The sequence below is a fragment of the Pempheris klunzingeri genome, chromosome 3 (assembly GCF_042242105.1).
Source record: "Pempheris klunzingeri isolate RE-2024b chromosome 3, fPemKlu1.hap1, whole genome shotgun sequence".
NCBI lineage: Eukaryota > Metazoa > Chordata > Actinopteri > Acropomatiformes > Pempheridae > Pempheris > Pempheris klunzingeri.
Window position 1 is genome coordinate 22030080 of NC_092014.1, and position 22114 is coordinate 22052193.

Below are 22114 nucleotides of genomic sequence, written 5' to 3' on the forward strand. Positions count from 1 at the left end.
CATAAATTAAATCTGTGTTAACCTGTGTCTTCAGAAGATGTAGGAGGAACCTGAGGTCTGACTTGCATTTTATAATTTAAAGTCCATCCATCCATCCATTCCTGTGAAACTTGGTACACACATTCTTTACAACTAAATACTTGCAGAACTAATGACATTTCCATCCACCTCAGCTGTGCTTTTTGTAAAATGCTAATTAGCCATAGCATACTAACAAATATGTTGGAATTTACTCGCTACCGTTAGCGTTTAGCTCACTGGGCCTTAGTACAGGCTAACAGAGTCGGACTCCTATTTTATTAGTCTTGTTTAAACTCAGCACTTTTTAAGTTGAATTCTTTTAGGCTAAGAAAAATTAAAGAAATATTTAATAAATATACCAATTCAACAAATTTCATCCCTAGAATTGAATTACTGGGAGGAGGAGGAGGAGGAGGAGGAGGACAGCTGTTACAAACCTGAGAAAATCATGTTGTGAAACTCAGTTTTTGATTAATAGAAAAAAACAATAAGAAGATAAAATAAAGTAGTTGAGTGAATTAAACATGGCAAAAATATCCAAAGTAACTGAACATCAGTATTTTCTGAAATCCTGGTCGTGTAGAGTAGATCTTTGCTGTTCATCTTCATCCTTTCACAGCCAGTGTTTTAATGCACACAACTGAACAAATGTGTTATGGCCTTGTCTTTCTCGTCAGTGAGATTAAGCACTTCCTGGTACCTTAGTCATTTGCTGCTTTGTTGTTAGGGGAAACAAAATAATCCTTTGTGGGCATGTGTGTGTGTGTGTGTGTGTGTGTCTTTACTTCACCCAATTGTAAATGGAAACTGAAACTGCCATATGCAGGTCTAATAACACGGCCATGCTTTAGACATGAGACACAAAAGCCTTTTAATGACTAATACAGTTCAGTTTTTGACCCGAGAAAACATGCTTCCTTAATGGATGAAATTGAAAGTGAATTGACCTCCGACCTTGATGTGTGCAGTGTGCCTGTGTGCTGGACTACCCAGCATGCATTCAGCCTCAGCCCAGCTAGACAGCCCCAGATGTCAGGCAGCAGTGGTGGCTTATAGGACCCCAGACGACTGGTCTTCGCAAGGACACGCTCTCCCCCTGGCCCACTTCCAAGTTCCAGGCTCCAGAGGGTCAGCCTCCCCACTCTACCTCCAGTCCCCCCTCACAAAACCCACTGCCATAACAGCAGCTATGGAGCTATGAATAAACAGGCTGTCATTGTCTCGTAATATATTTATGGAAGACAGAAGCTACATATTTTCTGTTGCTTGTGTGGTATTTTGTCTTTGTGGGAAACTGGAAAGTATGCACTCATCTTGTGGGACAGGGAGACAAAACGAAGTGGAGTGGAGCTACTGTGCGAAAGACGAGGGCGGGTGTGCGCGTGCGTGCGTGTGTGTGTGTATGTTGTGTGTGTGTATGTGTGTGTTGTGAGTGTGTGTGTAACATTGGGAAAGACAGAAATAGACTTTGGGCAGACTGTAGACAACACAGCACTCCTATAGTCTGATGTACTTAAGTCTCTGGTTGACAGTTCTATTGCTCAGATACCTCTGGCAATTATCACACTATACATAACACTGACCAACATCCTAAAATACATGAAAGAATATTGTGCAGAAAGCTTTTATAACGGGTCATCACTAATGGTAAACTCTGAATACACTCCTCTGTAGAAGGAGCTGATGGAAAGTGCTCTTGAAGTGCACAAACATCCTCATGGCATCAGTTTAACTTGTGCCTTGCTCTGTTTAGTGTGTGCAAGCACACGGCCACTTGAAAAAGTGGAAAAAATAAACTCCAAAATGGAAGTTGCACATATCTGCACCTGCGTATGTACTCATGCTAGCAGCATGGCTCTGGGGATGGCAGTCCAAACTGAAATATCTCACCAATTTAAGTTGTCTGCAGCCATGCTAGCATCTCTGTGAGTCTGCACTGAGGCACAGCGGTAGTGATGTGCGATACAACAGATTTCCTTCCCGATCCGATACCAAGTAAAATTCAGTCTGCTATCGACGATACTGATCCTATACCGATACTTTGTACAAAAACATAATGTGTTTGGAAAATCAAAGTAAAAAGTCATTTATTTCAAATTATAGCTTCATAATGAATCACACTACTCGCTCTGATTGTTTAATTATGAAGAATCATGATACAAGAAAAACAAAATACTGAAAAGTTGCATGTTAATTGACAACATGAATATCTTAAAACGCTTGCCTGAACATTTTAACACAAACATTCAACATTCACACTTTTTCAACCTTTCCTCAAATTTTCCCTCATTCAAAGGTTTTTGTTTAGGAACAACAGCATATTTACAGTTTTCCCTTTAAGTCTGCTCCGTTTTTTGCCAACAACCTCTCCGGCCTTTGAAAAGATTCATTTACGCAGCCGTATTTCACATATGACTATGACAGGCGGAAGAGAAAATAGTTCCTACCAACTCATTTAGACGAGATCCCGATAGTATAGTTACTTTCCACTGTGTTCCTGTGAATGACAAACTACACATTTACTCCAAATGACTAAAATATCGATATTTTAATATGAGAATCGATTCTAGAATATAAATATCTGGTATAGGAGGTATCGGTATTTCTGTATCGATCCGCGCACCACTACACAGTTGTGTTTTGAACTAAATGCAAATATCAGCTTGCTAACATGCCAAAAATGGCAATGTTGCTGATGTATAGCAGGTAACATTTACCATGGTCCTCTTCTTAGTTTAGCAAGTTCACATCCTGACATGTGAATGTCATTTAGTTTTTCTTTCAGTGTTCGGCTACAAGTGGACCTGAAGATAGCACTACATAAAAAAATCAGAGGGGGACATGAATGTGTGGATGAAGTTTGTACTGTATGCGACTTGCTCAGCACCATCCAGTAGTTGTGGAGACTTTTCACTCTAAACATAAAGTGTTCTCATGGTGAGGCTACAGAAGGGGTCAGGGGATCACCAAAGTCATTATGATTCACTCCCTGGGAACCATGAGTGTTTGTACAAACGTTTGTACCAATCTACCAGGTAGATGTTTAGATAGTTCTCAGGATAATGGAAAACACTGATTTGCCGGTGATGCTTGCAGGTTAAAGTAAATGTGTGTAATATAGAGAAAAAGTGAGGAAACCACCAAAGTAATTACAATCCATGAATGAACCTCTCGGTAAGGATCCCTCATCTGGTAGCCATTGATCTCAGTACCAGACGGTGTGCCAGATCATTTAGTGAATACATTTAAGAGGAAAAGAGATAAATTTGTCCTCATGGTTGTACTAGATGAAAACTCAGGGGACCAACAAAGTTATTAAGGCAATGGCAAGCCATCAAATGATTGTTGAGTTATTTCACTCTGGAACAAAGTGACCGACATGGCCCTCCCCAGAGCCACAGCTCTAGCACTGGCGAAATATTAGCTCAAAACATGTCACTAGTTAAATATCCAGCCTAATGATTTGGGTGGAAATTGTACAGAAAAATGTAAAGCGACCGGTGAGGTCATGCTTTCCTCTTTGACGTGTCTTCTGTTGAACTGCTGAAACTTCCCTCTTCTTAACATTGCTCAGGGGACAGACTCTACAATAAACACTATTACACTTTGCATAAACATGATTTTCTCTGTCATTTCTAGTGAATAGCTTCCCATTCAGTTTTTCCCTGTGTGTCATTCTCCTTTTTTTTAAAAAAACTAGTGACCTTTGTGGTCTTTGTTAAGGCTCTTATAGCGGGTCATCTCTAATAGTTAACTCTGAATAAACTCCTCTGTAGAAGGAGGTGATGGAAAGTGCTCTTGATGTGAACAAACATCCCGATGGGATGAGTTTAACTTGTTACGTTTGTGTGCTTAGTGTGTGCGAGCACGCGGCCACTTGATGAGCAGAACAGATTGTGTGTGCGATCTAAGTGATGGCCTCCAGCTCTTATCAGCCGGCTCTCGTAAAAGGTCGGAGGTCGGGCCTCGTTTTGTGTCAGAAAGGTGAGGTTATGTTGACACACATTCCCTTTGGTTATTCCTCTTCCCCTGGTAAAGCTGAGCCCCTCATTCCCATATAAGGGAGGCAGACACGAGTTGTGACTGTTGTGTTGAAACAACACAATATATTCAATCGAATATGACATCCCTGCAAAAGAGGCTTAAAAGAATCATTTACTCTTTATTAGGGCTACAACAGGAGTTGATCTTTTAATTGTTGCAGTTGAGGCCTGTGGTGTTGTTGGCTTACATTATGCTGTACAGTAAAGTGTCCTGATATTGTGTCCATTGTGTCTGATTCTATCTTCATTTGAGAAATCTCTCTGGAATGTTAATAGCAGGTTTTTCTTTGGACACCGTATTCAGTGATCTTATCGTTCATGCATTACATATGAAATGATATGATATGTATATACTGGTTAAAATGCTGTGGTTTCTTGAGAGGATTTCTTACGAGACTTCTCTGGACCTTTCCATCACATCTCACAGCAGCGGTTCAGTTGTCATCACGTGACCTCGGTCTGAAATCATAACCGTAAGTGATAATTGTTAATATTCTCACAAATAAAATTCTTTCAAATAGTTATTATGTATTTAGTTCCAATTATCATAATACATAAATGGAAGAGGTTTGAAAGCTCAGGTAAAAGCCTAGTAAGTCGACCTTGTTTTCACATTATTTGGTCAAAACTTCAAACTTGGTCAGATTTCTGCATCTGACGAGATGTTGGTAAAATGCGTTTATCTGCTTTCTTGCTGTGAGTTAGATGAAGGCGTTAATACCACTCTCATGTCTGTGCAGTAAATATGAAGCCTAACTCTCGCTGTTCTTCTTTCCCGTCTTTATGCTAAGCTAAGCTAAGCTAACAAGCTTCTGACTGTAGCTTTAAGTTTACTGTACAGATATGACAGTGGTCTTCGTTATGTAAATCTAAGTAAGGAACAGAATTAGTGTATCTCCCATAGGTCAAATTTTACTTTAAACAACATGAAACAAAAAGGAGCCGCTAATGTTACTTTTGATTTGTTCTGAAAACATTTCAAGTTAAATATCTCACTTCAATGACATATTTAACCAATTTTCATGTTCCTTTCAAGATTAAAGTGACATCAAGACCAACATTCTTTGCCTGGAAACCTAATTTCGGAAGTCTTGCTTATAAGCCTGGCTTGAGTGGAGTGTGTGCCATTAAAGAGAGGGAAGTGAGCATTGATCTGTTTCACTGGGCTGTGCTGTGCTGGCCACTCCATTTGCCTTTCCCTCTCTGGGCAGTTTAGAGTAATTGCTTGCTCAAGGACTTCTGAGGCTTGATTGCCTTAACCCACTGAGGTTTCATTTGTGTTTGTCCTAGTTAAACCCAACCCTCGGTGATAAAGCGACATGCTCAAGATGTCATTGTCATCTGAACAGAAATAGACTTTACAGTTCTTGGACACTTGGAAAATAAGAATATTAACTGCTATTTGCAGACTATGTGATGGTGGATTTCTGGTGTTTACATTATTAATACTCTCTTCTGGGATCTTACCCTGCCAGCCTAATAGGTGTAACCTGAGTATATTTCTTGAAAGCATCAATTCTGCATCCACTGCTAACATCATTCTCACATTCAGACTCTCAGGCTCTGTGCACTGCACATCGGCGTGCTGTCACAGGGTTGTGCAGGAAGCAGTGAGCTGCAGTGCAATAAAACACTCCTGTGATCAGCCTTCAGTCCCTCCAGTCTGCGCCCGCCTGCACCAAAGCAGCCGACATTAGCTGAAACAGCATCTGAGCACTGACTCAGTGATCTACCTGTGTTCTCCAAAAATACACACACATGCTCGCGCACCCATACACTCGTTCACTCTGACACACGTGCATGCAAGCGCACACACAAGCACACTGACGTCCTCCATTATTTACACCCAGGTGTATCTGCATGCAAACGGCCCATTTCGAGACAATCTGATCACACAGTGGAGGCTTCGCCCGGTCTGTTCCTTCGCTCGGTGAGAATATCGCCGGGGCGGAATGGAAACTTCATTTTGCAGGGGCTAATATTAGCCTGGGCCTCTGGAAAATTCCTTTTAAATGATCACAAGCTGAGAAAAGGCAAAGAATTTGTTTAGCGTTTTGCTTGACAGTATTCTCTGCATACACGGCAGTTTGTTTCTTTTTTTTTTTTTCAGATGGTACAGCTCACAGGAGGGTCCTGGGAACATAGATGTGGAGGGAGGGAGGGCTAAGGGGACTCATATGATGAAATTTAGGAGTGTCTGTCTATCTGTCTGTCTGTCTATCTGGCTGTTTGGGTTGCTGCTGGCACTGTCAGCTTGAACACTTGAACTACCATGTCCTGCATCCCTGGTCATTTAACAGACTCGGAGAACAGTTACTCCCTCAGTTTGTGTTGCTTCACCTGCACTTGATGTCATTTGGATTGTCAGACTGCTGTAATACATACTGCTGCCCCAGAGTTATGACAGTCACAACACGAGTGATTTATTGTACCGCATAAAATACCATATATTAAGTATTTATGTGCAATACATGTTAAATTCATACACTGTAAACTTGTTTGTGTCCCTGCCTGTTTGTTCCCTTGTGCCCCCATCCCTGCGTGACCTATATTTAACTCTCTTTATCATTATATGACCCTAACTTTATCACCTGTGTTTGTGTCTGTGTGTGTGTGCACGTGTGTTTTGCTAGGAAAATCCCACCTGGCCATAGTTCAGAGGGTGAACAATGAGGGTGAGGGAGACCCTTTCTACGAGGTTCTGGGTATTGTCACCCTGGAGGACGTTATTGAAGAAATCATCAAGTCAGAGATCCTGGATGAGACTGACTTGTACAGTAGGTTCTCTCTTGAAGCTCATGCCCCTTAGACTGTAAGACCTCAAAGCTATTTAATAACTCTGTGACCATTTAAACCAGCCTAGTGTGTGTCTAACACGTGCAGCAAAATCTAAATATGTATTTTTGTAAACTTGTGTTTACCATAGCTCAATATATCCTGATACAAAAATATGACGACATTATGGAGCTGAAAATGGATTCTAAGTTTGATCAGTTGTTTGGATACATTGAATATCAATTAAAGTCCATAATTAAAGCTGCACCAGTCAATATAATATAATAATAATCAAATGACTACATACAATGTGAAAGATGCTGCTCATAGTGATGAACCCACAGAGGATGTTCAGTTTCCCTGAGCTCTGCCATTATAAACTAACTGTACGTTACTGGCGCTACAGACTAGAGTTAGAGACCAGCAGGTGAACATTTGCTGGTGGAGCATTTAGCAAATTAATGTTAGTGTTGCTCCATGTCTGCTGGAGATTGCTAATACATTAGCCGTAACAGCTTACAGTATATGTCTATGGTGCATTTACAGCATGATCCGTCACTCTGCATTAACAATGAGCTGTCAGGTGTTTGTATTCATATTCAGATATTTGTATATTCGTATTGTTGTTCGTGGCCACCTGACAAATGTAATCCAATATTATCTCTCGTTTAACTCCTGAGAAAATATCTTTACAATTGTTTTTTATAGATGTTGTTGCTGAACACTGATGCCATGAGACTGAATCAAAACAGTAAAAGTTGCAGACCAGAAAACCAAAACAATGAGCTAAATTCATTTTGTGTAACAATGACAATGTCAGCTGAGAATATTTATCCAACTAAGTTCAGAATCTTTACTTTTTTATTCTTCAGAGCTGCTTTATGTTTGCCATTCTATTATTTGCATGTGCACCAAAACTTTTTTTTTAATCAACCAGTATCTATTTATTTATTTGTTTTTTTGTTTGTTGCATTTTTTAATTTTCTACAGTCAGTTGGTTGTACGGCTCAAACTGTAAACCCTGTCCCATGTATCATCCCAGCCCATGAGCTGACTGCACTGTTACACCTCTAATGGTATCAGTGAAGGCCTGCAGACATGGAGTACGTGCCAGTCTATTTGTTGCCCTAATACATATGGCTTTAAGTAATGCTAAGAATGTGGTAAGCTAACAGCGTAGCCCCCTATAGCTCTCTTTTAGTTCTGAGAAGAACGCCACAGCTACATTTCCGGAAAAAGCAATAAGCTTTGGGTAACTTCAGTTTAGTCACCCCATGACCCGGGAGGACTGGCTCACTATCTGTGGAGTGGCGTGGATCGACCTTTTCCTGTGGCAGAAAAAGTTTTAGCTTGTGCCTTACGCTCGACTTTTCATTTTCCCTCCTCAGCTGACAACAAGACGAAGAAGAAAATCACCCATCGGGAAAGGAAGCAGGATTTCTCGGCCTTCAAGCCTACCGACAATGAAATGAAGGTTAAAATATCACCTCAGCTTCTGCTGGCTACCCTGCGTTTCCTAGCAACAGGCAAGTGGGCTGCGTTGCTGCTTGACTTCCCCCAGTGTGCCCTCAGCCCCTCACTGTGGGGAGAGAGAGAGAGAGAGAGAGAGAGAGAGAGTGTGTGTGCGCTGTTTGTGTGTGCATGTGCCCGTATGGGCTTTGAGTTTTGGGCAAGTGGGTGTAGGGAGGAGTGAGTATGTGTGTAGAATGAGTATCTGTTGTTTGTGTGTGTGTGTGTGTGTGTGAGGGAATGAGTTGTGTGAGGACTCACAACAGGCGTGTGTGTGTGTGTGTGTGTGTTTGGGAAGAGGTGGAAGGCCTCTCGGGAGCGCGGCACGGGATGTCTGTGCAGACTGCGCGCGGATCCCAAAAAAACACAGGCGTCTATTTGCTTGCGTGTCATGCACTGAGGGTAACATGTTGGGATCTGAGCTCACAGCTTTAAAAACACCACCCTGTTTGCTTACACTCCTTCCTCAGTGACATCATGTCCAGCCTTTTTGGCCTATGATCGGGGTTCTCACACAAGTCGACATACTTAGTGTAAAATGTGAAATATTTCACCCGCTTTCCCTTGGGAAATGGATTTCTGAACAGGCTGCAGAATATCCAGGCGCTACTACTACAGCAGCAGCAGCAGCAGTAGTTGACTATGCCTCATTGCAGTTGGATTTGCTTTAGAACTTTGACCTAGCAGCTAAGCGTTGATTAAGTTCCTCTAAAGGCTATTAGGGAGTTTAGTTCCTGGTGGTGGAGCCAGCAGCCAGCTGACACATATCACCGCCGCTGAGTTGAAGGATCTGATTGGCCCATTAGGTGGCTGAAGCAGACCAGTCACAATCAGGATACGGTGTTTAAAGGTTATAAATGAGTGTTCGGTCAGGCTAGTTCACTCAGGTGGACGCTGCTTCAACTGAGACTGTAATGATATTTTAATTATTGGTCAGTCTTACATACACATATATATATATACAGAGAGTAGAGTAACAAATTATGAAATGTAATGTAATGCAATTTTCATATTCTTATCCTAAACTTTTTCTAGGTTTGCTCATATGAGGGTTCCAAGTCAACAGACTTGTCATAAATTTCTTGATAAATTCCACCAGTTCATGAGGATTTTCAACCTTTTAATCATTTTACATAATTGATGCCCCTAAAATGTCCATATAAGGCTACTTGTTCCACTCAAGTTTCATTCACAAAAATGACTTCATACCTCAGAGCTTCAAGGTCTGCACTGGTATCGTTGGAGCAGTAACAGAAAGAAAGAGTGAGTAGTTGAACGTCAAGTTAGAAGCTATAAAATGTTTTTCTAAGTGGACAAGTGGACTGAGAGTCACAGAGATACCAGGATAAAATATGACTATAGAATTAGAAAATAAAAAAAAGGAAGCGGGAGTACAACAGGACGGGTGAACGCCACAAATCCTCTGAAATCGTTGCACATACTCACAAATAAATCTGTTTGTATGACTGGTTGTTGCATGAGGCCACTTTTGTTGATTAGATGCTACTAGTCTATAAAATTTCAGATCTTAATGAAGGAAAATGTCATGTAAAAAAAACAAAAAAAAGACTGTTGCATTTCAGGCCCAAAATATAGTATCAGCTGTGCTATAATTTATGTCTCCCTCTCTCTGCGTCTCCAGAGGTCGAACCGTTCGGACCGGTGCAAATGTCAGAGAAGATTCTGCTGCGTTTGTTGAAGCATCCCAACGTCATCCAGGACCTGAAATACGATGAGAAGAACAAGCGAGCGGCAGAGCACTACCTCTTCCACAGGAACAAGCCCGTGGATTATTTCATCCTCATACTACAGGTGTGTGGACGCAAAATGAAGGACGTAATGCAAGTTTTGCCTCAAAGTAATGTCCAGTATCGGACCCACTGGACTCGATTTAAAACAATATTTAATAGTTTAGAAAGTCATAACAGTATTGGTACCCTAATCAAACTGCACTGTACATTACACTGAACACATTTAAGACGGGAACATACTGCTGTTAGGACTACACGCTGTTGATTTCATACAGTTTCTCACAGTATAGCCATCCATGTAACAGAGCTGTACTGCAGCAACAATACCACAGACAAACAGCTCATTAGTAATACCGACGTCTAGCCTGAGAAGTAAACATTACAGATTAGCATAAAGAAAATGCTGCACTGTATTGATTGAACACTATCGCCAGTTTACTGTGAAAACACCACAAATAGAGAGAGGAATGTGTGTTTTTCTGTGTTTCAAGTAATAATTTAACAAACTTTCATGTTGCTTTACTGTATGTAAAGACAGCGGTGGTGCTGATATACTGCTGAAATCCCTCTCTTCTCTCACTGCCACCGTCTCTTTGCAGACACCTACAGTAAAAGAAATCCTGCTATAGGGTTACAATTATTTATTCAAACGCAGATCAAAATCAAGTGCTGCCGACCTTCAGGCAGCTGTTTGAAAACTGGCCTGAATGTCAGCTCTGGCTCTGAATATGTTGCTGGTGCAAACTGAGAGTCTTCGTCTTTGGTCTTAGGGAGAATATCAAGTGTGTACAGTTGAAAGTCTGTCTTTTTTTTTTCACTGTGAAAATACCACATATCTCAAAAAATAAATGTGGTCAAAATCGGTATTTGGAATGCAGTTGGTACTTGACTTCTTCTGTCAAATCCACTGACTTTCACATACTTTGTTTTTATCAGTAAGTCAACATGTGTAAAGCCCTGTATCTAATGAGATCCAGGTAGAACAAGTGTGGGGTCACTGCCGTCGAGATCAGGTTTAGGAGCAGATTGGGAGCTATTAAACAGAGTACGGATTTTCTACAAGTAGTAAAAAGGAAAGGAAAGAGGGATTTGTTCTTAACTCACGGGCAGGATGAATAAATATATTTGAGCAGGAAAAGTGGCAGATCTTTAATAGGGTGAAAGTGTAGCTGCAAAGCTGTAGCGGAAATCCGAGATCGAAAGGGTAACTGACACAATGAAACACTAATGCTGCGCACAGAAAACCTGCAATAGAGAGTCAGTGAGAAATAGAATACATGTAATAACAAGTGTCTGAAAAGGTGGAGAGAAAAAAATCATAAAATGGAAACAACAGACAATTAGTGCTTGAAATGCAGTGTTTTATAAAGAACGTAACACTTTTGTCCCTTGCCATCTTACCGTCACAGGGGAAAGTGGAGGTGGAGGCAGGAAAAGAGGGGATGAAGTTTGAAGCGGGACCCTTCTCCTTCTACGGGATGATGGCTCTGACGGCCTCGCCAGGTAAGATCTCTGCCCGACACTCCTGCTCTTCGGCCAAACAAATTGAAGTATTGTTATTCCTTTTGAGTAAACCATAAAAATGCTTCTATGTACACAGGTGTTCTCTCTTTTATGAAGGTCTGGGCCATTCATTGTAGCTCATGCCCAGAAGATAAAACATAAGGCACAAATAGAGCTGAGCACCAAGCCTCAATGTCTCAATGAAATGTGTTCATAGCATCAAGTAACAAAAACTGGCTTTGGTTGCTTGCACAGATTCATACTTTCTGTTTATTCTTTGCTCAGACGGTTTCTGATCAAACCCAAACTGTACATCTGCTTCTGTTTGTGCTTTTGAAACATTTGAGAACTGTGGCTCCTTGTGTTAAAGGAAAACAGGGTTTTGTAGCAAAACATGTTTATATTCCTCAAAGTATAATATTAAAAAAAAAGGAAATTTAAATGATACCAAGCCCCATTCACACAACACAACCAGGGATATAGTACACTCAGTACATACTGTATTTCTTCTGTTCTACACATTGCTTGATGTGAACATTAGTCCTGTCACGATAATTAATTCATTCACTTATCATACGATATATGGACATCCATCCATCCATCCATCCATCCATCCATCCATCCATTGTCTATACCGCTTATCCTTAAGGGTCGCGGGGGCATTGGGGCAAGATGAGGAGTACGCCCTGGACTGGTCGCCAGCCAATCACAGGGCCAACACATAGAAACAGACAACCATTCACACTCACATTCACTCCTACGGGCAATTTAGGGTCACCAGTTAACCACACCTGCATGTCTTTGGACTGTGGGAGGGAGCTGGAGAACCTGGAGCAAACCCACACAAGCACAGGGAGGACATGCACACATGAGCTTGATCATTTTTCTGACCTCCATAATTGTTGTGTTTATTCTTAAGGATTAAAAGTGCATTATTACGATATCATGTTATCATCATGTCAGCGGCTTGAAATGGTCTTAAAATGACAATAAAAGCAATTTATCACAGTTTTTTCTGGGACAATATATCATCCAGTTAAAGTAGATACATCTTTCGCCTTTGAAACCAGGTCCAACTCTGCGTCCTCCTGAATTGGTCCACGTCTTAACACTGATTCGCTGATCCGTGTTAGTGACCACGGTGTGTCACCAAGCTGGCGAAGCACAGACCAGTTCAGGATCTCCGGTTATCAAAAGCCAAAATGTCCTTTGATGGACGCTGATGAACAATGGTTGTGAGAGGCTGTCCTGCAGTGACATCATGAGAAAGCGTCACCTACTGATCCGCTCAGTTCATTCATAAACTACAGTACTATTCTCAGCCTTTTTCCACCATTGGGATCCACACTGGCGGTGGGATCTGAGAGACACCTACTGGTAAAATAGCAGAACAACCCTCCCATCATGTGTGCAGGCACTCAGCAGTCAGAAAATCACAAATCAAATCCCATTGTGCCCAGAAAAACGGTCGGTTTAGCTGATGCTTCTCTGCCAGATTTGATCCATGCTTACTGTTTGCAAATATGCATTGATCTTTCTCAACTTTAACAGACTCTCTTCTTTCTTTTCTTGTTCTTTTGTCCTCTCTTTCTCTCCCCCCCAAGTGCCTCTGTCCCTGTCTCGTACGTTTGTGGTCAGTAGGGCTGAATCATTAGCAGGATCTCCAGGTACAGTGGCCTTTTCTTTCTACACACACATCTGGTACCATACTTATACTAATATACTAATTATACTATCTACATTTACATTACGAAGTAAATGTGAGAGTTTGAAAAATAAAAATAATGTTTTTGCTGGATTTAAAAAGTTGTACAGAAGATTGTTTACATGCTTTGCGTAATCTTGCATGAGCTTTTGGACGTTTTGACCCTGCTTTGTGTTGCTAAAGTCTGTTTGTACCTGAATGCAACATGTACCATATTTTCATGCGTGTACAAGTGAAAGAAAAAGAGGGAGAGAGGGAAACAGATTCACACTGAGACTTAACACCCTCATCCCCTGAGCCATAAGTCAAGTGGCTGAATGGTTGCTGGAGACTTGGAGGCCCCAGAGCGGGCCCAGGCTCCGCCCCGCTCGCCCCTAACCTTTAACCCTCTGACTACATAAACAAGACCTACAGCTACAGCCCCCTGCCGGACACCACTGAGCGCACATACAAAGACACGCACGTACACACATGTTCACATGCACAGGCACATGTACGCAGAGCGCACACACTCCACACAGAACTACGGACACGCTGCCACGAACACAAACACACCCACATGTATCCGGAAATGCAGTTGAACAAATACGCTCTCTTTCTCTCCTTAGCAGTGACCTACAGTGCACCTCTTAACGTGTTTTTTCACCCAGTTTGGCACCCTGCTGCGCACACGTTTGAGTGTGTGTCTGCGCGTACATAAATGCATTATGTGTGTATTCTTTTTTTGTATTGACCTGGCCCCTGCAGCCCCTAGAAAGTGGAGTACTAATCCGCAAAAGTTCACATGCCAGGTCTTTGGCCCACTGCGCTCGGGCCGCACACTCACACACTCACACACTCGCACACACATATTCCTACATGGGATTACATACATTCCAGTCAGCGTAGTAGCATTAGCCTTGGCCAAGCCGTTTCCACTTTGTTGTGTGTGATTTTCACTAGGCTTCTTTAAGAAGTGGAAAACATAATCTGGCTTTAATTAAAAATTAAAAAAACTAAACAAAACAAAAAAAAAAAGCCAGAACAAGTCTTCTATGTGTTAGCACATAGAAGACGGCAGCATCACTGGAGACCACTGACTCAGTACCTGCTGTATGAAACTCCCCTCACCTAATGACTTATGTAGAAATTAGATTTCCATACATCACAGCAAGCATCTGCGCTAATATCTCACACTTACACAGGAGCACAAGTGCTGATGAAGCTTTTGAGCAGCTCAAGAATTTCCAGAGGAATTATAAGTTAGAGCAGGTACATCACAAGAGTTTTGGTACTGTAGCTATTAGAATATGCAAAATATGTCCAAGTAGATAATGTAGTGTATTTTAAACTGAGAGGCTACAGCAGCTCAGTGAGGTGCTTAGTCAGATGCTACCATCAGCATGCTAACATGCTCACAATGGCAATGCTAACATGCTGATGCTAAGAAGGTGGAATGTTCACCATGTTCATAGTCTTAGTTTAGCATATTAGCATGCTAACATTAGCTATTTAGCACTAATGCACAGCTGAGGCTGATGGGACTTTTGCAGGAATGTGGTCAGAAAGCAAAGTATTGGACAAATTGATATTCTGACTTAATGATGGTGGCTTAAGAAAAGTCAGAGGGTCACCAAAGTTATTGCAAATTGTCCTGAGGGTGGCATGAATATCTAATTACCTAATATCCTAATTTTAGCACAATCCATCCAGTAGTTGTGGAGACGTTAGTTGCAAAACCACAGACAGTCAGAGCGTCACCAAGGTCACCTTATTGTCTCGTAATTAAAATGACCTCCATGTGTATGTCACATGTTTTGGTGATTTAAAGGTATTCTCCTCTCCTCTCACATCTCCTCCTCGCAGAAAATAAATCTCCTCCGCGGCCGTTTGGACTCAACCACTCAGACTCTCTGAACAGGAGTGATCGTATAGACGCCATCACCCCAACCCTCGGCAGCAGCAACAACCAGCTCAACTCCTTCCTGCAGATCTACGTACCTGACTACTCAGTCAGAGCGCGCTCAGACCTGCAGTTTATAAAGGTGAGCACACACACAGAACACACACAGGTGAGTGAGAAAGACACACTGAGGTTCACGTGTCTGTAAATAACCTGCATGGTGGGACCACTGTACTATTTAATCCTGTAAATAATACCAACACTCACAGTAGATGCAGACATACTGAAAAAAAACAAGTTAATTCATTAAGAATCAGTTTGATAATTATTGTTTAACTGGACAATAAAACATAGAATTGATAAAATTCAAAATTAATAGCCACATATAATGATAATTAGAATTAAATTTAATCAAATTAAAATTGTTGCTGTCCATAATAATTGATTAATTATATATGCCAAATGAATAGTATAATTTCACTCAATCCCTCTTTTTATTGTCCAATTAATTGTTTTGTAATTCATTTGTTCATTCATTCATTACTTAATTCATTAGTAAAAATAAAAAATGGATGCTTGCCGAGGTCAGAATGTCTTCCAAAACCGTACTTGGACAAACCCAGATCCTTTTTGGCGAGCATCTCATAGGTGTTAGGGGTACGTCACTCACTTTATTAGATGGGTGCCTCATCAGTGGTGCAGGAATGAGTCCTAAAACCAGGAAACATTTTTGCACTTGTCTCGAAGTCAGTGGGTTTGGGTTAGATGCCTGAAATAAGGCCTGTGGTTAACACTAGCTTAAGAGATTCCCGTGTTTTGTTTTACGACAAGAAGTATGTCAGTGAACACCCCCACTCTTGAATGTGGAGGCTTATGTGTCTTAAAAAGCTGACAGCGAGACTACAGAGCGGAGTCCAGTTTTACAGCCTCTAGTTGGGTTTACGACTTTACAGTCATACAATTTTGTATATCATATGTATATTCATAAGTGTGATCTCAAGACGCTTTCCATAAAAAGCAGGTCTAGACAAAACTCTTTCACTGAGAGACCCAACGATTCAAGATTTCAAAATTCTTGAATCCTAAACTTTGATTTCTTGAGTCATTGAATCTCTCTCTTAGTTAAAGACTTTGGTCTAGACCTGCTCTTTATGGAAAGCGTCTTGAGATCACACAGTTATAAATTGCCGCTATATAAATAAAGATTGATTGTATATGTATATTATATTTTGTATATTACATATTGTAGTGTAGCTTGGTGGTGGAGACCATGGTGTAGTTCGTTTATAACCCAACATTAGCTTTTTACTTCTGCCGATCGCATTTAAACTTAAGAAATCATAAAAGATTTAATTTGTGGAGATTAACTTCCTGAATTATATTTCAAGTATCAAACTTTTGTTTGCCAGTTTACTTTCTGCGATGCTCCAAAATCCAGTGGGAAAATCCCATTGCCTTTTTAGATGCTAACTTCTGGGTTGACCTACAAAGAAACGTCATCCCTGCATCACTCATGTGGACACATTTACTCAGATGAAATAAGGTTCTAAAAAAGCCTCTATCACAACCATCATGGCTTCATCCTCTTTGTCTCCTAGGTAACACGCCAGCAGTACCAGAACGCCGTAATGGCATCACGGATGGACAAAACGCCGCAGTCGACGGACAGTGAGTTCACTAAGATCGAGCTCACGTTGACGGAGCTCCATGACGGAATGGAGACCCCCACCGTCGTCACCTCCACAGCCAGCACCACTAGCATCACCCCTGCCGTGTCCGTAGTCGTTGCCAACGAGACGTCCCACCTGCTCAACCAGCAGCAGAACTGTGTGGGCCTCAGCAGGAGCAACCACAGCGCCCACAACGAGGGACCCATCTAGCCCCCGCCGAGCCCGGTGGAGAGCCAGACCCTCCACCCTGTCTCATGGACACACGCAGAGCGATGGCGTAGGTGGAGATGAGGGAAAGTGGGGAAGCGGAGGCGGGTGGAGTAAGGGTTCTGCTCCAACCAGTAGCCCCCAGTCAGTCAGCCAGTGAGACCCTTTCATTGAGGGGCAGTGGGGAGGACGGGTGCTGCGTCACCCCGAACGCCCCCACCTGAACGCTGTCAGAATCCCTGCTGTACGGCACCCTCTCACAGAGGGTGCACTCAGACAGTACCTGTGGCTGAGCTTCTTTTTTGGGACAATCTGACACTTTCATAGCGGTGACTTGGACTAGAGGACGACAGAGTGCATGCAAACCCTGTCCCATTCCCCCCCCCCACACACACATACACACACACACACAACATAACACTGCACTCACTGTATTTTCTCCTCAGGCCAAAGACTTTGGTCCCCCTTTCTTACACTGGACATAGACTGTTTTTGCACACACACACACACACACACATATATTCAAACACAGCTACATTCACACACACACACACACACACACACACACATGCAGCTCCCCCACCAATGCATCTTTCAGGGAGGCTCAGTCGACTGTTGATGCCATCAGCGAGGACTCAAACCCAAACAAGCAGAGAGCAACGGTTGGTCAAAGACTGCACCAAAAACCGCTTCGAAAGAAACCGTTAAAAACCACGAACCAAGAATGTTTTCCTGTATTTATTTATTTTATAATATTGTGTGTATATATGTATGCGTGGAGACATGATATGACATAAACTGGCATACGAGCATGCACGGGCATGTACACTAAGGTGTGCGTGGGGCACACGTGTCATATCAAAAAGGACATGCTACATATATGGAGACAAACATCCATTCGTGTATATGAGGAGGTGAGGGTCTTTTACAGATACAGTGTGTATATTACAGATCTTGTTATTTTTACTATTATCCTAAATCAGGCTTATGGTACACTATCTTTTTCACCTTAAAAAGAATCACACTATTGCCTTTAAGAGAAATCATATAATTAATTATTTTAACAAAGTGCAATGAACTGCAATTTATTTAAGAGATGATTATGAATTAAAAAAAATCATTGTATTATAAATTGACAGATATATTTGTATGTATGTACTGTATGTATGTGTATATTTGTTTTTGAAAAATGCTAAACTGCAGCCATCCACAAGCAAAACTGTCCTTAGTCAGTCTCTCTCTCTCTCCCCCTCTTTGTCTCTTTCATGTTTTTGCATCGTTTGACTTCGATACGTTCGTGCAGGAGTCACGATGCCTAGACTGTTCGCCACATTGGGGGGGGAGGGGGTTGTACCAGGTGGTGGGGGTGTGTGAAAGTGCCGACACATCACCTTTGCATGTGGAGGTTATGTGTCTTCTATTTTTTTTTGCCAATTTTACGCATAATCAAACTTGATAATTGCACAGTATTAATGACCTCATCTAACATGTTGAGCATCATCAACGTCACAAAAAGTAACCTCGACATTAAACATGTCCATGAATGATACACAGCTATGCTTTTCCACTGTTTCTGTGTGTCAACGTGTTTTTTTTTCTTTTTTTATTTGCATGTGTGTGCTACTTGCATGTTTGTGTCTAGAAAACTTAGCCCGGTGGTTCAGTTCATAAAGGCTATTTTTTTTGACAGCAGTGAATGTGAAAGAGACTAGACTTCACTTGTTTTGGCTCCCCACGTAATGCTTATTATAATCCACGTTGAATAGCTCTTGAGATAATTCAGATCAAAATCTAAAATATTCTTCACAAATGTTGGCTGCTATTAAAGATATTTATATTGATTTCATTTTTATCTTAGAAACACTGTAGCCGTATCTGTTTATTTCTTTTTCACGTTTTTCGAGAACACAGTTAAAAAAATAGTTTGACATTTTGGGAAATACGCTAATTCGCATTCTTGCTCAGAGTCAGACGAGAAGACAGACACCACTGTCATGTCTCTGTGCTAAATGTGAGGCTACTGCTAGCAGCCCCTTAGCTTAGCTTAGCATAAAAACTGGAAACAGCTAGCTAGCTAACCCGGCTCTGTCCTAAAGGTCATTAATGGCCTCTGAAGCTAACGAATTACTCTTCAAGCTAAGAAACAGTCTGTCACATAACGCCGTAAAACCACAACTTGACATTTTTACACTTAACGTTACATTAATTACCCAGATAAAAAATACAGAGTGTTAAAAAGACATGTTGTGACTTTTACGGTTGGTTGTAAATGCCTCACAGGACTATTCTATGGACCAACTCAGTGACTTTCTGGAGTAATTTATTTATTAGTACACTGGACAGAGCCAGGCTAGCTGTTTTTCTTCCATTGTTTATTCAGTTTTCATGCTAAGCTAAGCTAACATCTCCTGGCTCCAGCCTCATATTTAGCATTAGCGGTATTAATCTTCTCATCCGACTGTTGGCAAGAGAGCAAAAAAAGTGTAAATGTGGAAATATTCCCATTAGTAGTTTTTTTTTTAATTTGTTTTGTTTTTTGCTTTAGTACCTTCTTGCCCTTATTGTTTTACCTCATAAAGACAGGAAAGAGTTTCAAGATACTACGAGTGCTTGAAATGTTTCCTACGTAAGTCTTACTGTAGAATACTTCTGTTTACTTTCATATCTGTAGGGGCGTAGATTTTTAACTCTTTAACTATGAAATTACTTTGATTCCACATCCGAGCCTGTTCATTAACATTATATGGCGAGAGTATTGCCACCATACAGGCAACATCAGTGTCCTAAAGCTGAATGGCATTCTGTTAACATTCAGTTGCAGCTTGTAACCACTGGTGGTCGCTGTTTCCACATGTAATCCAATGTGTGTGAACGGCCCCTGAAAGCAGCACACATGCTCAAACAGCCCTCCTGTCTGTTCAGACAGGAGGGGCGTCTCGGTTGTGTAACGGGACCCAGAGTGCGTCTGCATTGTTTGCAGCTGTGTTTCGCTGTGGTTTATTGTTTACTTGAAAGTGCTCCTATGCAGCAGGCCCACTCTGCCCTGCAGGGACAATCACTCCAGAGATAAAGCAATGAAAGACGATCAGTTTGCAAGGCCGTGCTTGTGACATTCGTATTCTGCTTTGCTTTGCAAGCCAGCAGATCTCAGTGCCTGACAGGAGAACGAAAAGCATGATGAAGAATCAAAAGGAAAAACAGTGGGGGGGAGGAATCAGCCGGGACTGGGCTATTTCAATATTCTGTTTTTACGCCATTTACACACACACACATACTGTCTTTTTGTCTAAATACACTTTATCCACTGCTGAACACAGACTATCCATTATGTGAATGCTTTGCTGGCCTGTGATTAACTGGTCTTTTGTCCATCCCAGTGCTGCTACTGTACCCATGTGCTGTCCATAATGCTTCTTCTACCTGAAGACAACATTCCCATTGCCTCCACCAGCTGGTGGTTTAATAAAAAAGTGAATGATTAACAGACAGACTGCTGGTGGCTCCATGTACTCATTCTAAGGCGCTGCGGCTCTTTTCTTACACAAACCATAGTAGTTCAAATGTAACAATTAGGGTGAGATTATGTAACTTTTGAAGAAAGAAGAAACACAAGCTCCCTCTCGCTGATTTAAAATTGTGCTCATAAGCAACTAAATGCACCCTTATTCAATTGAAAACACTCAGTGGTTTTGTGTCTACAGCCTTTATTGGTCTGGTATGACCGGTAGCTTGCGGAGACTAATTATAGCTAATGTTAGCAACCATTCAATATTTGTGTAACTGAGTTAGTTTGATGCCTGTGTGTCTCTTCTTTGCTGATTTGATGTGCTTTATCACTCACTAGTATTCCATAATTAAATGTAAAAGTAAAAGTATACCAGAGTGTTGGTTTAAACCCACAGAAAAGCAACAACCCAGTGAAGCAGGTCCAAAAGGAGGCTGCTGGTACACACATACAACATCTTGTGCATATTACACAATATGAGGATCTGTCGTGTTTTATTGAGGGTAGTGACTTCACTGTGCTGAGGGGAAATGTTGAGACAGGAAAGGCCGCAGCGGCCCACACTGCCTGCTGATGGGTAAACATGGCCTTTACTGTACGTGTGTGACAAACCATTACACAATCATCTCCTTCAGCTCTAATGGCAGTGAGATAATGAGCCGTTGACTTTCATTCTGACTCGCTTAGTTAGAACGATCCACTTAACGATTTTGACGCACTTCTTCTTTTAAAGTGACTCAATGGGATGTTTGAAAGAAGAACGGACTCATTCTTCCTCTTACATTGATAAGTTGAACCCATGAGCAATCAATTCAACTCAATACAATACACTCAACACAATGTGCTGCTCCAGTCTTACGTCAGATAGATATTTGTAGTTCCACTTGTGCAACTGTACAGCTATATTTTAGCATTTCCTGTTATTGTGAATTCTGACCAAAGCTGCTTTTCAGAGTTACAAAGTGAGCGAAGGCAGTTTTCCGCTTAAAAACCTTTACTCTCTTCTTCTAGAAAGAAAGCAGGGACAGTTGTGGCACCACCCCCAGTGACTGCTGCCCACCAGCCCCACCTCCCCCACCACAGCAGAGGCCCGGCCCAGATGGCGATGGAGGAGGCGAGGCCTCCAGGACTCTTGAGGCAAGCAGGCGAGATCGTCAAACCCCAAACATAATCGTAGTGAGACTCTGCTCTCCGGGAAGAGGCTCCAGCCACGAGAACAGTTTCTTCCTCGTCAACAGAGCCATGAATACAGTACATTAATGTAACAACACCACATCTGACTTAACACATTACTGACACATTACTATTACTTTATTCCTTATACCGTGCACTGTACAGCTGTCCTCATTTTAAAAAGGCATATTTCACACATTTTTTATATATTTCTCATATTTTTATTGTAAATTTTGTATTCATAATTCTTGAGTTTTGCAGTGCTGTTTTTTTTCCTTTTCTTTGTCTATGCTTATTGTTATACCAAAATACCAAAGGAAATTCTTTGTATGGGAAAACTTTTGATTCTGAACTCAAGTTACCCTTGAAT

At 41.5% G+C, this 22114-nt stretch overlaps 1 protein-coding gene across 1 annotated transcript in view; it reads left to right on the forward strand.

Moving 5' to 3' along the window:
• The window catches only part of cnnm2b (cyclin and CBS domain divalent metal cation transport mediator 2b), a 35909-nt gene extending 18749 nt beyond the window's left edge, over positions 1 to 17160 (forward strand). Inside the window, exons 2-8 of the mRNA XM_070827623.1 lie at positions 6698 to 6841; positions 8228 to 8365; positions 9991 to 10160; positions 11509 to 11602; positions 13207 to 13269; positions 15153 to 15331; positions 16788 to 17160. Coding sequence (XP_070683724.1) covers positions 6698 to 6841; positions 8228 to 8365; positions 9991 to 10160; positions 11509 to 11602; positions 13207 to 13269; positions 15153 to 15331; positions 16788 to 17069 — 1070 coding nt within the window. The 3' untranslated portion in view covers positions 17070 to 17160. The remainder of the gene's footprint in view (positions 1 to 6697; positions 6842 to 8227; positions 8366 to 9990; positions 10161 to 11508; positions 11603 to 13206; positions 13270 to 15152; positions 15332 to 16787) is intronic.
• Positions 17161 to 22114: the final 4954 nt, after the last annotated feature.